Raw genomic sequence first — 17,866 nt, 5'->3', positions numbered from 1 at the left:
GTTCCCTTTATTTTTTTGAGCAGTATATTTGAATTTAGAACTGAGGACATAGTACTGACATGTGTATTAGAAAACAGTGCTTGACAGTTGGACACACTAATCTGTAACCAGTCAGAAGGGAAACACGTAGTGTGTTTGACAGTTCTTCTCACTTGAAGCATCCTAACTATGTTCACTGGGAAAACTGTGACTCATTTGGCATGTGTGTGAGTGTCTGACTGAGCATCTCTTTCCCCAATCATGAATATGTATAACCTAATATCTATTTCAGACGACAGGGTTCACCTTACTGTTCCACTGTGCTGCATATTAAAGTGTTCTGTCTTCCTTCTGATGCCTCCTACCTATTGGAGGTCATTTTTTATTATGGCGCTACGTCTTTGTGCATGTTACTGAATCGATGTAGTTGACCCCAAGGGAATGGTATCCGACCAGCCTCAATGCATCAAACACAGCCAGAACAAGTCAAAAAGCAGTCACCCAATTTGACGCATACATTTTTATTATCTCACAAAAGAATCCACACTAAAACATATAACCAAACCAAAAATGAAGCAATTCATGGTCAAAATGAACATGCCAAAGTATACAGTAAATGCAACCTCAGTGACCCCAATAAGGTGACTTGAGTGAATTACTGTACCTGTGCACGCAATAGTTATGTACAACATTAACAAGATACTGCATAATTCATTTGACATTATTGTGGTTGGAAAATGTGTCTTATGTGAGTTACCTCTCTCCCTTGTTCCCCTCTTTCCCTCTCTCCCTTCCTCTCTCCATCCCTCCTATTCAGATATAACTGCTGATATGTTCATTGTCTTACAAAAAGCATTATCATTCAACAGGCCATTTTATTTACCTTGCAAGTAGGTAGAGGTATGCAGATTTATAAGCATAGATTATATACCATATAAAGTAAGTGCCAATATTGGATCGGATTTAATTGTAAATTATACCTGCTTTGATATGAATACATCACAACACTTAAATAAATATAAATATAGCCTAGCGGTCAGAGCGTTGGACCAGTAACCAAAAGTGTTGCTGGATCAAAAAATCTGTCGTTCTTCCCCTGAACAAGGCAGCTAACCCACTGTTCTCCAGTAGGTTGTCATGGTAAGTAAGAATTTGTTCTTAACTGACTTGCCCAGTTAAATCTATTTTAAAAATAAGTATGACAAAGAACAGCAACAAATCATATAATATCATATACCACTTTAAGCATTACATTGTACTCTCTCCCTCAAGAGCTAATTGTTTTCTTCATCTTAATACAATTCCTTCATTGAACCATTGCCTTGGGCTTCACTGAGAGAGTGATGAGAGGGAAACATGGAGCTGTCATATTCCTGGAGGTAAATGACCATGCTAAGGGATTTAAGCTTACAACCTGCTGTGTTGCACAGCAGACATTTCTACTGTGGGCTCTGCGTTACTGAGCCGTATGTATTACCTAGAAGTAGCCTGCAGCCCAGCACCATCCCAGGTGGTACCCCTGCCAGATGTGAGGTTACAGCCACAGCCACACTTTCATTTCCTGCTTTCACAACTCCACCAGCAGCTAAATGAACCACCTTCTGCAACACCATTTAACCATTCAACAAAACAGAACTGACATTTCATCCAAAACATGTATTCACATTTCTGACAGATAAATGAAATAGACTGAAGTTAGAAATCAAACATGGATATATGTCCACCGGACTCTTTTGATCTACTGGCAATAACAATCTATCCAAATTAGAATTCAATAACATTAAAATGTAATGAAAAAGGGTCGTCCAGCATGACTTATGTTTGTCAATCAGATGTAGGTGCTAAGCTATTGGGTGGAGTAGATATGCAGCACCATTAGGATGCCATTATTTACAGGTACGATCCCACTCTGTGCGTATGAAACAGCCTTGCGTAAATTTGGCAAAGGGAGCTGTTTTTGACCAATGATGGTCCTGTGTGGTCCTTTACGGCTCAGTTGGTAGAGCATGGCACATGCAATACCAGGACGGTGGGTTTGATTCCAAGAGCCACCCATGTGAAAAGCTTTTTGCACTCATGACTGCAAGCCGCTTTGGATAAAAGCGTATGTTATATGAAAATAAATCGGAACTGACTTTCTGAATTGCAATTAGGAATATTCTGGGGTTTTAATAGCACATTATTCAGGTGTTTCATGAACCCAATTTGCCGCAATTAATTATGTTAGTCAGTCAGATGTACGTGCTAAGTTATTGTGTGGGATAGATGCAGTACCATTAGGACAACATTGTCTACGGGTCGTTATTGAATTGCAGTGGCATTTGGGCATGGCATTTTGGAAAAAATGTATTCATTATTAAAAAAAAAAGTAAAGTGTATTTGGGTACATCTAAATATGTTCGCTTAATGACTTAATTATTTTTACCATTATGATAACATTGTGCCACCAGTAGTAGTAACACCAATGATGGTAACACCAATGACACATTTGAGGTAATTTAGGATTTTCTTAAATGGAGGTCACAGATGCTCAAATCTAATGTCATTAACCCTTTAAAAATCTATTATTTAAGTGATATGATTAATAATTTTGTTCACAATGTATTTTCCCTTCATTTAAATTGAGTATCACCAATGACACTTCGAATTTAGACGCAACAAATTATCAATGGAATCCTGAAATCTGTGACATACTAAAAGGGTGTGATTAGCTAATAATTGTATTCAATAAAGACCCCGCCCCCATAACAGTTTGCCACTGGAGGAAATGTTCAAGCTTGTAACGTGTACGCTAAGAGTCGGGAAGCAAGTACGGGGAGTGAATGTAATAATAAATAAACTAACATGGAACAAAACAAACACAAGCAGCGTACAGACATAAACACAGGAACAGAAACAATAACGCCTGAGGAAAGAACCAAAGGGAGTGACAGATATAGGGAAGATAATCAAGGAGATGATGGAGTCCAGGTGAGTCTCATGAGGTGCAGGTGCGCTTAACGATGGTGACACGTGTGCGTAATAATGAGTAAACTGGCGACAACGAGCGCCAGAGAGGAGGAGCGGGAGTAGACAAAGGTTCTCGTATATCTTTGTACTTCCTGATTTTCAAGGTGGTAACACCAATGACATAAAACGGAGGGACAGACATTATACTAGTGAAAAAAAATAGCTTTCTTTGTTTTATACATTTATACAACATATGAAATACTTTTGTTTACTTTCTAGATTTCAAAATAATAGATATTTCTAAATCCCCAAAACATGTCACTACAACTCTACTGTGTCACTACTGGGACAAGCCAATTTGCTTTCCCTAAGTACTGTAGCCCTTTAAATTCACATGCATACTACACACCCGTTTAGCCCAAATGTGCACTTCACATTTCCATATTTTAAAAACGAATCTAATTTACAGAATCAATGTTCATGATAACTATGTTTTATGCACAGTTACAATGATCATACACAGGATTGTTCTGGATTGTTCTGAACAGAATGAGCTTATGTTTACCGTTAGACCACTTGCTCAAGCCCTTGTAATTGTTGTGTCTGCCCCAAATTTTGGATGAATATTCTTGTAATGTTACTGAATATATCCAGAGTATTTACAGATTTCGTTATCGACAAATGGCTGCAGAAAGTACAGTAAAATGCACATAAGATTAACAGTGTAATGTTTAAATTCGGTCTTGTTTCAGGTGAACTGTTGTGTCCTCACCTTTGTTCTGAGAATTTCCCCATAATCTTCTAATTGTTCCCTTTTAATTGCTACCATGGTTATGCATATGCTCCTCATATTTTTCCTATTGGAAACATCTAATTGTGAACCTGTCCATTGTGGTCTCCCGTTTATTAGCTTTCCAGAGGATAAAGAATCTCCCAAAATTAATAATTATCTTAATTGTGTAGTCTGCACACTCAGTCACTGCTTTCAGCAAACACTATTGTTAACCTCAAATCCACATACTTAGGCTTTCAGTTGCTGTGAATTGACTTCAGCAACTTCACATATCGATGTTAAAATGTTCTACACTCATCAAAAAAAAGGTGCTATCTAGAATCTAATAGGGTTCCAGGTAGAACCCTTTTGGGTCCCATGTAGGACCATTTCCACAGAAGGTTCTACATGGAACCCAAAAGGGTTCTACGTGGAACCAATAATGGTTTTCCCTGGAACCAAAAAGGGTTCCCCTATGGGGACAGCCGAATAACCCTTTTGCAACCTTTTTTTCTAAGAGTGTACATCTACTGTGTGACGGCATGATACAGATTGCCTTTGAGGCATAATCAATGTATTGAATTATTTCAGGCATTATGCTTTGCTTGGGGATCTTGGTCTAAACATAACTTTTCTGAACAATTGGAGAGGTAGAGGTAGTATTGTCTCATTTACCTCCCATTCACCTCCCATTCATTCATATATCATACAGTACATGTATTGTATATCAAAAGAGACAGTGACTCGATCATGAAGTGTTTTACTTTCTGTAGGAAGGACATCCAGGGAGTTTGTCATCACCATTGATCAGATTTCCTGTGTGATTTCAGTGTGCCTGCTTCTATCATTATGGCTGTTTAATTTATTTAACAGCGCAGGAACACATCCATCTTCCTGGCCTGATGAATATCTGGTACAACCATTATCATGTAGCAGAGAAGAAAACAACAGAAACACTTATGACCTCCAATATTTAGCTCTGGACCAAAACACTTTTCCTCTCAACAACAGGCTACACACGTCAACAGGTGCAACACTATGTGTAACATGAGACATGCTTCAATGGACAATATCCAATATCTACTATACTATATTTTCAGGTAAGGAAGTGTAGCGGAGGTGGTTCGATGAACTACACCTGTGTGATGAGTAGCGCTGTGGCAGTCACGTAATTTCGTCAGCCGGTGATTGTCAAGCAATCATTATTTATTTTAGACATTTCTAAAGAAAGATGACATGAAGAAAATGTAGTCTATTTCAGAAGAACAGAATAGCTCTGAGTTGTAGGCTGCACTTGTTCATTTAGCAGACAAGATTTGGTTAGAATTCCATGGCATCTTTTACATTACTTTATAGTATGAAGAATACAATTGAACAAAGCTGAATAAAATAGAAAGGATATTTTCTCCAAACGATTTGAGGGAGTGTGAACATGCGGCTATTCTATGTTGAGTGGTTAACAAATAAATAGGTAATGATCTTCCCCAAACTTAAAACTCATGCGCTGCTTATGTATGCCAGTTAGGCTCTACACCCCTTTTTAAGAAGTTATTTGGCCACTTTAGTTACAAACCTTATCAAAACATATAGACCTATAGGCAAGGCTACATGAGATGTGCAACTATGATTAAAAAAGTCACACAAAAAATACATTGTTTCTTGCCTTATGCTGGGCATCATTCACAAGTGATAATATATAATTCACAAGTGATAGGCTAATATTGTCACCCATCAGACTATTCCTGATTTAATCTGGTCTTTACATATACTAAATAATATATGTGTGAAATAAGTTTTCATTTAGAATGGACCATTATCATGCACCTGTCGGGAAGCAGGGGCAGCGGGGAAAAAAGACATGTCATCTATGCACTTAAATAGAGAATGGAGGATGCTTTTCCTGTGGTTCATTTTCATGCCAGCTAGGTAGTCTATACTCCTGTTGTAAAGATAAGCAATGTGCTTAATATTAGGAAAGTTGAGAAATAAATATAGTAGGCCTAGCCTATAGAAAACTCATGGGATCCTCCTCTTTTTAATAGAGGCAATCACTCTATTTTCTCTTGGAATTGCATAGCCTATAGAAATGTTGTGCAACATGAGCTCATGGGCTCTCAGTGTTTGATTTGATTTTCGATTACTTTTGCATTGATGTCAGAGTGATTAGAGGGTTTGCAAGTTTGGTAGGCTACTAATGACCATCAGCAGTATCAGAGCTTGGAGAAGTTTAATTACCGTGACTTAACGGTCACATGGAATTTGACTGCATTCATGACTCGTGACCACCAGTGTGGCGGTAATATGGTCACCGCAGCAGTCCTAGTGAAAAGTAACCTTCAGGGTTTTTTCTGCACAGAATAGTTTTGGGCAGGCCACCTAAGTGTTTTTTTCGGGCCACCTATGTCCAAACAGATTTTTTTTTTTTAAAGAGTAATACATAAAGTATGTAGAAAGGATAATGGACCTATATATTTTTTAAATAAGATCATCTATGAACAAAACAATCACCAAAATAAAAGGTAGATAGTCATGGAGAATCTAAGGATTGCTTTTGTCATGGCCTGGGTCCCCCATTGATTTTGTTTTAATGTTTGAGTAACTCAGACAACATAAGCCATGGCAAAATGTGTAGAATTGCAGGAAATGTGCTTTAAAACCCGATTTTTCTCAATTTTATCTCAGCAACGTGGCAAAATATACTGAATTGCAGGAAATTAGCTTTAAAAAAGCAAAATTTTGTCACTCTCGGCCAACAGGAGGGCCTCTAAAATGTTTGGTCGGCAACCGCATCATTAGCCACTACCCCCATGCCCACCACCTAAGCCCCATTTTGATCCAGAAAAAAACCCTGACCTTACCTACGACCTGAAATCTTGTGCTAGCTCCCAGTGGGATAACAGTAAGATAATGCGGTTTTGAGTGAATGACCTGGGATCGATACGTGGTCGGTAAAATATGCAAGATACAAATATAAGCAGACAGCTCAAATGCCCTTAAGCATGTGCCATTTCCAAATGATTACTTCAATCCATGGAGACCATTTACAAATGTTATACTTTTTTATGTTCAAAGTAAAGGCCAAACGTATTCTCCATACCTGCAGGCTATACAACCAATGGTCAAATTTCAAATTCCCAGTTAGGTCGGGGATTGCACACCTTGTATTTATATGAGGGAGAAATGATAATTGACTGATTCTCTAGTCTAAATACAACATTTTAACAGTTTTAACCTGCCTAGAGTTACAGTAAATGTGGCTCAAGGTCTCTCACTAGTGCCAAAGAGGAACTGGAAAAGAAGGGAACCCTCACCATGGCTTGAAACAGGTCTTAAAGGTAGACTCAGCGATATGACATAGATGCAGAAAGTAAACATCACAGTGGGTCAATTTCTACAAAAACTAAGAGCGTTGAATCACAAGGCTCAACTTCTCCTCTGTTTTAGTGCCCTGGCAACCGTGCTGAAATAGCGTGACGCGAATTTGTGCACTTGCGCAGATACTGTGTGGGACTGTGTGAGAACAAAGTCTTGCCACTCGCTCACCTCAATATCTGTGGTGCTGCTTGTAGAAACGTATTTTCGTTGAGTCTACTTGTAGACCTTTCTTGCAGTCAAATGACCAAATCACCCTCTAGTGGACACTTGGGTAGAACATTACGAAAATTTTTCATAATTTCATAATTACTAAACATTATTTCCAAAAACTTCCTGAAAATCCTGTTTCTATGTCAAACGGTTTTGTTATATTTCAGTCTTCTGTGATGTATATAAAGTGTAATATTGGGATGCAAACTCAAAATGTAATACATTTTAACTCTATATCTGATGTCTTCTTCTGTTAAGCCCATAACCATGTGTGTGAGGTGTATACTTTTGTTTCAAAGTGGATTTGTTTAAGACTACCAAGAAACACTGTTTGACCTTGACTTAGCCCACTGAGGTAAAAGGTTAAGACATATTTGTGAAGACATCTTGAGACAACTTAAGAAACATCTTCAAGGCTTTATGTCTCAAAACGTCTCAAGATGTCTCAAATGTATGTCTGAAGACATCTCAAGACATCTTATGACGACAATGATGGCTAGGTCTGTCTGGGGTGTTTTGTTGTTGCTTTTAGAGAGGCAGGTGTTGTGATTCCCCTACATTATTTGCGGTTGTACAAATGTGAATCAACTACTGAGGATTCTTATTCATTTAATTTTCCTCTAGCCTATAGTTGCAAATGACACTCATTAACCATTTCCATTGGCAACATGATGCTGGTGTGACTCACAGCTCACATACAGTTTATTTTATTTAAAAAAACATTGGGGGGGGGGTGATTGTAATTGTGCCACTGACTCATTCTATACAATCATGGACCTGAAAATGAATTTGACCCAAAACATGATCATTATTCTTCATGGTTTGCTAAAATATGCTGCATTATGAAATTTCTGGATTGTATCACTGGACATAATGATTAATCTTCACTGCACATATAAACTAAATTAAACAAAATACAGAATATTTAACAGACTATCATAACTCCTTGTCACCCGTTGAATCCATAATATATTGTCCACCAAATGGAGCAGCAGCAACTATCTCCAGGTCCAGAAGCAGTTAGCTACAGATCAGAGGAAATGGACATGCGTGCGCTATACAACTTCTCATACTACAGCGTTTACTGCGCATACAGCTCAGGTAGAAGTAGACTATTACTTGAAACATTAGCATACTAAAGTCGTGACAAGAAGATGAGTCTATGTTCAAAACCCATAATGCCATTTAAAAAAATGTTTTATGTAACGATGATGTGTCCTCTTTAACATTAGAGCTGTATCTTACAATCTTTCCTTGGCTATCACGTTCAATTGACTGGTGATAATATTACAGTGAATTATTCAGCTAATACCTCAACTGATACAAATGTTGTCGAATAATTATTGGCTAATGGTAAGCTGCACCTTCATTTTCCCAGAAACAAAATAGTCACCCAGAAATGCAGAATACTAGCACTCAGATGACAGGATGCCAATGATTTTTGGTTTATATGCCTAATCCTGAAAAATGCACATCCAAAATTAGCAACGATATCCATCACTTTCAGACTGTTCTCCATTTTTCTGAAGGTGCGGTTGTCTATTTCTCTCTGCCATTACATGCCTTGATGTCATGAGTCAGATGAAACATCAAAGTGTTTGTAATGACATATTTCACAATGATCCTGACTCATTTCCTATACGGTAGTTACTATAAAGGTCTTCAGTGCATTCGGAAAGTATTCAGAACCCTTCCGTTTTTCCACATATTGTTACGTTACAGCCTTAAATTTTTCCTAATCAATCTCCACACAATACCCCATAATGACAAAGCGAAAATGAGATTCGAAATGGAGATTTGGTGCATCCTGTTTCCATTGATCATCCTTGAGATGTTTCTACAACTTAATTGGAGTGCACCTGTGGTCAATTCTATTGATTGGACATGATTTGGAAAGGCACACACCTGTCTATAGAAGGTCTAACAGTTGACAGTGCATGTCAGACCAAAAACCAAGCCATGAGGTCGAAGGAATTGTCCTTAGAGCTCTGAGACAGGATTGTATGGAGGCACTGATCTGGGAAGGGTACCAAAAAAATGTATGCAGCATTGAAGGTCCCCAAGAACACAGTGGCCTCCATCATTCTTAAATGGAAAACATTTGGAACCACCAAGACACTTCCTAGAGCTGGCCGCCTGGCCAAACTGAGAATTCAGGGGGAGCAGGGCCTTGGTCAGGGAGGTGACCTCTGTCAGAGCTCTAGAGTTTCTCTGTGGAGATGGGAGAACCTTCCAGAAGGACAACCATCTCCGCAGCACTCTACGAATCAGGGCCTTTATGGTAGAGTGACAAGACGGAAGCAACTCCTCAGTAAAAGGCACATGACAACCCATTTGGAGTTTGCCAAAAGGCACCTAAAGGACTCTCATACCATGAGAAACAAGATTCTCTGGTCTGATGAAACCAAGATTGAACACTTTGGTCTGAATGCCAAGCGTCACTTCTGGAGGAAAGCTGGCACCATCCCTACTGTGAACCATGGTTGTGGCAGCATCATGGTGTGGGGATGTTTTTCAATGGAAGGGACTGGGAGACTAGTCAGGATCGAGGCAAAGATTAACAGAGCAAAGTACAGAGAGGTCCTTGATGATAATCTGCTTCAAAGCGCTCAGGACCTCAGATTGTGGCCAAGGTTCACCTTCCAACAGGACAACAACCCTAAGCACACAGCCAAGACAATGCAGGAATGGCTTCAGGACAAGTTTCTGAATGTCCTTGAGTGGCCCAGCCAGAGCCCGGACTTGAACCCCATCGAACATCTCTGGAGAGACCTGAAAATAACTGTGTAGCGACACTCCCCATCCAACCTGAGAGAAATTGAGAGGATCTGCAGAGAAGAATGGGAGAAACTCCCCAAATACAAGCTTGTAGCGTCATACCCAAGAAGACTCAAGGCTGTAATCGCTGACAAAGGTGCTTCAACAAAGTACTGAGTAAAGGGTCTTAATACTTATGTAAATGTGATATTTCCTTCTTTTTTTTTATACATTTGCAAAAATGTATAAAAACCTGTTTTTGCTTAGTCATTATGGGGTATTGTGTGTAGATTGATAACAATTTTCTCAAATGTGGAAAAAGTCAAGGGGTCTGAATACTTTCCGAATGCACTGTGTGTACTTTAATTTGTTGTTCTGTGTGGCTCAGTTGGTAGAGCATGGCACTTACAATGCCATGGTTTTGGGTTCGATTCCCATGGGGGACCAATATGGGGGAAAGTACAACAATGTATGCACTCACAAGTCGCTCTGGATAGGAGAATCTGCTAAATTACTAAAATGTAAGAATTCCATGATACCTTTTCCCACACCTCTTTGAAACATTGACCACCAAACAAGAGGGAATGGCAGCTCCTGGCATGATGCATATAACTGTAAACATGTATAATAGTGTAGAACTACACACAGTGCATGCTAATATGCAGTAATTAATACTAACTTGGTATTATTCATTCACAGAAATGCCAGTAGTGCGTCATGAACCAGTTTATAATACACCTTAAGTAATTGAGGTTCACTATGTTTGTCATCGTCTATAGGGGCACAAACGGTTGAATGCCAGGCCAGCCATCCACTGTAAATGCACCAAGGTTTCCAAGTGTTTGATACCCCTCAATTCACTCCATTCCAGACATTATTAAGAGCCCTCCTCCCATCACCAGCCTCCTGTGAACTCAATACACTATAACTCGCCACACTATCCCCAGGTCCTCTGCTAAGAACATAGAAACACTTACTGCTTCAGTGAGAGGTATGCGACCTCTTGCCTGAGAATGTGAAATTGACAATGCACACTGGCTCTCTCAATGTGAGTGCTTATTTTCTCAAAGGCTCTGGCCTACAGATACAGTACAAGCATACCACACAAGATCTATGACTATACTGAAGAATACTGGTGAGCATTGATAAAAACTAGTCCAGGTGAAAAGACGTCCTACATACACGGCAGATAACCAACAGCATTCTCATCTGAAGGACACTAGTATCTACCACTACCTGACGCGCACAACAAGACCAACCCAGTGCTCTATGCAACAACTCCACCAGCAAATAGCCCTAAATGTCTATATCCCTTTGAGTAAAACTTCTAAAACATTATGATGAGATATACTCTTATCACATGCACCTTAAGACAAATGTCAATTGCCAATTTAATTAATTTCACTGGTGCCTCCATGAAAATTACTGATTAGAACCCTTGTGGAAATCCTTCAATTACTTCAACTTGGGAAGAGATATCATCTCAATCAACCATGTAGATTATCACCGGCTAATTATTTCTACCAGTTAATGGGAAGGAGGAATTTACACACACATATGGACTTTTTTCTTCCCTTTAGACATTAGTAATAGCTAGTCTAATATACAAATTCCCATAGATTATTCCGACTAGGCATGCATTTGTTTTAAATGTGCAATGATGTACATGATGTACACATACTCGTAATGCATAAACTACACAAATGTAAGGAAAACATATAACTGAAGAGGTATATGTCACGTTGGTATGAATGATCGGGAGACAGATGCAGGAATGCGTAATAGGTTTTTTTATTGCACCCAAATTACGGCATGCCGTGTAAAGGCACGGGGACGAAGACCAAATAAACACTAAACAAAACACAGGGTTGAAACCCAAACAAAAGAGCGAGGAGTACCTCGAATAAATAACACACACGCACAATGATTAACACACGGGACGAGACCCGTAATCATCTGCACAATCCACAAGGGCATGAAAGCCCAAAACACACAGCATAGGTACTCACACGCACCAACGGACATTGTAACAATAATCGACAGCCCAATGGAAACCAAAGGGCACACGTTTACAAGTACTAATCAGTGGGAATAGGGGACAGGTGTGCGTAATGAAAGTTATGGAGGGATCCGTGACAGTATTGGTGATATCATTGGTATAATTTCAGTCGTATTGGCAGCTGTGGTTACGGTGTGGTACAGTTATAGCAGCAGCAGCTTGCTGGTTCAGTGGTAGCAGTGGAGGTAATAGCACGTTTGTACCATGGTTAACTGGGGCATAACCTTTTTTAAAGCCAGTAATGACACATGGCTTAGAGGTCTTCTGAATTACATCAACTTTTTGGTCTGATTAAAGCTGCAATATGTAACTTTTTGGGGTGACCTGACAAATTCACATAGAAATGTCAGTTGTAGATCTGTCATTCTCATTGAAAGCAAGTATACAAAGCGGAAGATCTGTTCTATATGCGCTATTACTATGCTTCCGTTCTTAAGTTTTGTTTTTGCGTCTTTTACTTTTGGTTTTGTACTCCAGCTTCAAACAGCTGAAAATACAATTTGTTTGGTTATGGAAAATATACACTACCATTCAAAAGTTTGGGGTTACTTAAAAATGAAGACCAGCATCCCGGAGTTGCCTCTTCACTGTTGACGTTGAGAATGGTGTTTTGCGAGTACAATTTAATGAAGCTGCCAGTTGATGGCTTGTGAGGCGTCTGTTTCTCAAACTAGACACTCTAATGTACTTGTTCTCTTGCTCAGTTGTGTACCGGGGCCTCCCACTCCTCTTTCTATTCTGGTTAGAGCCAGTTTGCGCTGTTCTGTGAAGGGAGTAGTACACAGCGTTGTACGACATCTTCAGTTTCTTAGCAATTTCTCGCATGGAATAGCCTTCATTTCTCAGAACAAGAATAGACTGACGAGTTTCAGAAGAAAGTTATTTGTTTCTGGCCATTTTGAGCCTGTAATCAAACCCACAAATGCTGATGCTCCAGATACTCAACTAGTCTAAAGAAGGCCAGTTTTATTGCTTCTTTAATCAGAACAACAGTTTTCAGCTGTGCTAACATAATTGCAAAAGGGTTTTGTAATGATCAATTAGCCTTTTAAAATGATAAACTTGTATTAGCTAACACAACGTGCCATTGGAACGCAGGAGTGATGGTTGTTGATAATGGGCCTCTGTACGCCTATTTAGATATTCCATTAAAAATCTACCGTTTCCAGCTACAATAGTCATTTACAACATTAACAATGTCTACACTGTATTTCTGATCAATTTGATGTTATTTTTGGACAAAACAATAGCTTTTCTTTCAAAAACAAGGACATTTCTAAGTGACCCCAAACTTTTGAACGGTAGTGTATTTTACAGTGGTTTAGATGGTACAATAATTCTCTACACTATAGTTGTTTGTTTTGTAAAATAAACTGAATTAATGCAAACTATTCGAATTTTAGAAACCAGGAAATGGCAGAGAGATTTCTGCATAGTGCACCTTTAAATAGCTGAACAAGCTGAATAGTTTTATTGTTGGCCTCTTGCCCGGTTTCACTGAAGTCAAAACCACTCAGCAAAATACAGTCCTGAAGCTCTCCCGATATATTTCTGTAGATGTTCTTTGATTCCATTTAGTTTAAAACAGATAATTTGTGCTCCCAAAGTTCACAGTCATCACCACTGAACCATAGAAGCTTGGCTTCCAGGGTATGGTTTGGGGGCAGTATTTAGGCTATTTCAGGTCCAGGGATGGGAATGTAGGATGGCGAAGCCCCACTATAAAGGAATCACCAAGGTCATATTTGCTTTGTGTAGAAACACAAACCCACGCCCCTTTCAAGGTGTAAGAACACCCTGACCTGCTATTCACACAGTTAAATCTCTAAATATTGTCGTGTGTGTATGTGCGTGTATGTGCGCGTGCGTGTGTGTGCGCACCATTCCCTGTCTTATCTTCATCTGAGGATCGCTGATGATAGTCTGACATGAAGTGACAAGCATGGCAATTTTTGGGGAAACATTTGTAGCCTACTATTTGGTAAAATGGAGTTGAGGTCGAGGCTGAATTTTATTGGGGAAAGTTTCTCTGACTATCTGTCGCCCTTACAAATCCAGTAACACAAGCTATGATTAAAGTGTCTTGTATTTTCTCTTGGATGGCACTACCAACACCAACAAGGAATCTTTGAATAGATAAGTTATATAGCTCGTTTTAATGTATTTTAACACACCTTTGGTTCAATTGAACCAGTAAATCCACACTTTTCAGTCTTGTGCGTAATTTTATACGCAGTAGCTAATCAGTACAGGTATCCACCCCTTCATCTCCCAACATACTGTATGTGATGCCTGTGGACACAATGGACTGGTAGACAAAAGCAATAAAATAATCTACAACACATTGATAATTGTAGCGATAAAGACAGGCCAAAACAATGACACGTTACCTTCGGCAAGCAGACGCATTGCATGAACAAATGAGGAGTCCAGCGTATCTTTCTCGGCCATCAGCTCCGGTAAGCATTTCTCCTGATCCATGATAAGGTACCTCTCCTGTTCACCGCTTGTGCAGGTGAGACGACAAAAGTGATGAGGGTCGGAATGCGCGTCTCTCTTCCACTTGGTAATTCTCTTTATAGGTAGGCTACCGCAAAAAAATCCGTAAGTAATCTCTTCAATTACACGTGATGCTTGACTGAGAACTGAAAGAAATTCAGAGCTATAAACACATCTCTCCACATCCCACTCCCTCCTGGAGAATCAGCCACCTTAGCTACAGAGAGACTGCGTGGCGCTCCCCGCCCCTCTGAAACACGATTGGTCATATGAGACAGACTATTCGCATACAACAAATCTCAACACTGTTATGGTAATGCCCTGTTGTAGTAGGCTACAGCGAATATTTTCCTTCAGCCGCTGTCCTTGGTGCTGAGCATTTCTCACGTGTGGAAAGAAGCAGACACATTTGAGTCAATTAGCAGACGCCCTTATCCAGAGTGACTTACACTAGTGAGTGCATACGTTTTCATATTTATCCATACTGGTCTCCCGTGGGAATCGAACCCACAACACTAGCGTTGCGAGTGCCATGCTCTACCAACTGATCTACACGGGACATAAATGCGGTGACGTTAGATAGGCAACACAATAAACCTGTTAATATGAATGAAATGCAAGGTCTAGGCTACCGGGCATTAGTGTCCATGCATTGTTACAACTCTATTCCTTTTACTAGACAAAAAGTATTTTGACAATACATCTGTGGCAGGTGAGAAATGCATGGCCAAAATGGAATTAGGTTGAATTTCTTTAAGGCAACAGCTGTCTTACACAAATTAGTCTGAAATGGAAATAAAGTAGATGGTACAGATCAAACATCTCAAGGCATTCCTAAAATTAATTGACACAATATAAATGAGCCATTAAGTTGATTGCCACAATTTAAATGTGACTTGCTTTGTTCCAACACAATGAAACATTAAGTGAGAAGAGGTGTTTGTTTTCATCTCCATTTTATATGTGAAAATATCATAAATACTCGGGACATGCTGGCCAAAGACTGCACACACTTGGGTGAAAATGTTTTGTCAATCCGTACACTCTTAGATAAAAGGGTTCCTAAAGGGTTCTACCGCTGTCCCTATAGGAGAACCCTTTTTAAGTTCTACATGGAACCCAAAAGTGTTATACTACCTGGAACCAAAAGGGTTCTTCAAAGGGTTCTCCTATGGGGACAGCTGAAGAACCCTTTTGGGTTCTAGATAGCACATTCTTTTCTAAGAGTGTAGGAAGGACATGTGAAAAATAATGTTGCATGTAATGTTTCCTCAAGCCTGCCTTGTGGTTTGAGAGAGCTTATTTTGGTATGCCTATGAATACTAATCAATGGATTTGTTGCGAGCTTCTACTTGCCAAGTTGGATTAGAATGTGGTGACAACAAACCTCCAGAAGGGTCACACGCATGCAGGTGCGCGCACACACACACACACACACACACACACACACACACACACACACACACACACACACACACACACACACACACTTTAGTAACTGTATAAATCCAGCTCGTTTCATTAATGATTGAATGGATTATAGACCTGCGTGTCATGAACGTAACTGAGCATAATCACCTATCATATAATTTCAACCCTTCTATTATGAAACATTCTACATACTGCTACAGCCTCTTAGAGGATACACTTATAGACATTCTAAATGGTAGAAGCATTAGTCTTTTAACAGCTTTCCTTGTCCTCCTCAAGGCCACATATACAGCAGCTTATACCAATGTCCATTACAAGATGGGCTCAGTCGTATTGGATTTGGTTTCTTGACATGATGTGCTCTCTCTGGGAGGCTGAGAGGAAGAGAGAATGTTCCATAACCCAAGGACAAAGACATCCTCACTAAAACACAAAGGTTGTCTGATCTCATAGCTTAGGGAGTGCTTACTTAGGGAGAGCTAGTGTTATCATGTGTATTTGCACGACAAGACCAAGTCGATTTGTTGTGTAGTTTGCATGCTCCTGGGTATAACAAATACTGTAGCAACCTGCATTGTTATTATAATGATAACAGTATTTCAATGCAGTGACAAAATGGTGGTTGTTTGTTCCCAACTGATCTTTATGTTTTGGTATAAACTGTAAGCTGTATGCTTCCTGACATTGGTTGATGTTCTATGTTTGGTGGATAGGATAATCAAAGGATGGAGACTAATTGCCAATTTGGTGATTTCTAAGAATTATCCACAGGTGGGATTGAGGGAACTAATATTCTCAGGAAGTTAGGAATAATGGTCAGCATCTTTCAAAAAGGAATATTTTGTGAGATGACTGCTGAGATTGTACTGATTAGAGCTGGGCGATAAGGACAGAAATCCATATCACAATAAATTGCCTGAATTGATGTGATAACGATAAATAGAACGATAAGTTTATAACATTAATGTGGGACACCATTTTTTTGTATTATCCTTAAACCACTACTATTAGTGTGATGGCTGTAGCCATCTATTGTTCCATGAACAATCACCCATATTAGCAACAGTATTACATTTCAAACTTCACTGTTCTCTAGTATAGGCTACTTATCCTAATGAACCATATCAGCAAAATACCTGCGATATCTTTTCTCTGATTGGTTCCCCTGTGAAATATCTACTTGGTTGTATAGTCTAAAGACAGAGTGGTATGAGATATGTTAGGAGGGATATAATGTTCCATTTTAAAACATGTATGACCATATGAATAACAGAACCAACATTTATTAAAAGGTCCAATGGAGCTGTTTCTGGGTAACAATTAAGTACCTTACTGTGATTGTTTTCAATTCAAATGGTAAAAAAAAATAAACAAAAACACTCTATCTTCTTAGCAAAGAACAATTTCTCAAGTAAGCATTTTGCTAGGACTGTCTGAGAGTTGTCTGAGTGGGGAGGGGAAAATTGAAAATGATCTGTTGTTGGCAGAGAGGTTTGGAACCCTCTGTCTTATTGGTCTATTTACTAATTTACTGCCAGGGCCAAAACTCCATCCCACCAAAACAGACAGCAAATTTAGGAGGTCCTTTCAAACAGCTCTTACTTACACTAAAAAGGCATTATCATCATTTTCACAATTTCACAGTATTATTCCAACCTCATAGCGTGGAAGTATATATAAACCACAGGAAATGTTTTTGACTGCAATGGGCCATTAAGAATGCACAGACTAGAGGAAAGGGTCAAGTATAGCAAAAGGGACTATAACAACCATCTCTGAGAAGGAAAAACACCCATTAATGAAGAATTTATTTGAACTTTGATCTAACAGTACCT

The 17,866-nt window shown here is 39.2% G+C and overlaps 1 protein-coding gene and 1 non-coding gene across 4 annotated transcripts in view; one reads left to right on the top strand and one right to left on the bottom strand.

Annotated features, from left to right (window-relative positions):
* The window catches only part of LOC106589783 (KH domain-containing, RNA-binding, signal transduction-associated protein 2), a 127,649-nt gene extending 112,662 nt beyond the window's left edge, over positions 1-14,987 (bottom strand). For all 3 annotated transcript variants that reach the window (XR_001324906.2, XM_045710326.1, XM_014180115.2), the window contains exon 1: positions 14,492-14,987. Coding sequence is in view for 2 of the 3 variants with exons in the window: in XM_045710326.1 (XP_045566282.1) it covers positions 14,492-14,582 (91 nt within the window). In the remaining variant the exon portion in view is untranslated. The remainder of the gene's footprint in view (positions 1-14,491) is intronic.
* On the top strand, positions 10,420-10,489 carry trnav-uac (transfer RNA valine (anticodon UAC)). The gene has a single exon. It is a non-coding gene; the product is annotated as a tRNA-Val (tRNA).
* Positions 14,988-17,866: the final 2,879 nt, after the last annotated feature.

This window comes from Salmo salar, chromosome ssa28, assembly GCF_905237065.1.
Source record: "Salmo salar chromosome ssa28, Ssal_v3.1, whole genome shotgun sequence".
In the NCBI taxonomy this organism is placed as follows: domain Eukaryota; kingdom Metazoa; phylum Chordata; class Actinopteri; order Salmoniformes; family Salmonidae; genus Salmo; species Salmo salar.
The sequence above is the reverse complement of the archived record's forward strand: the minus strand, read 5'-3'. Positions and strand labels throughout refer to the sequence as shown.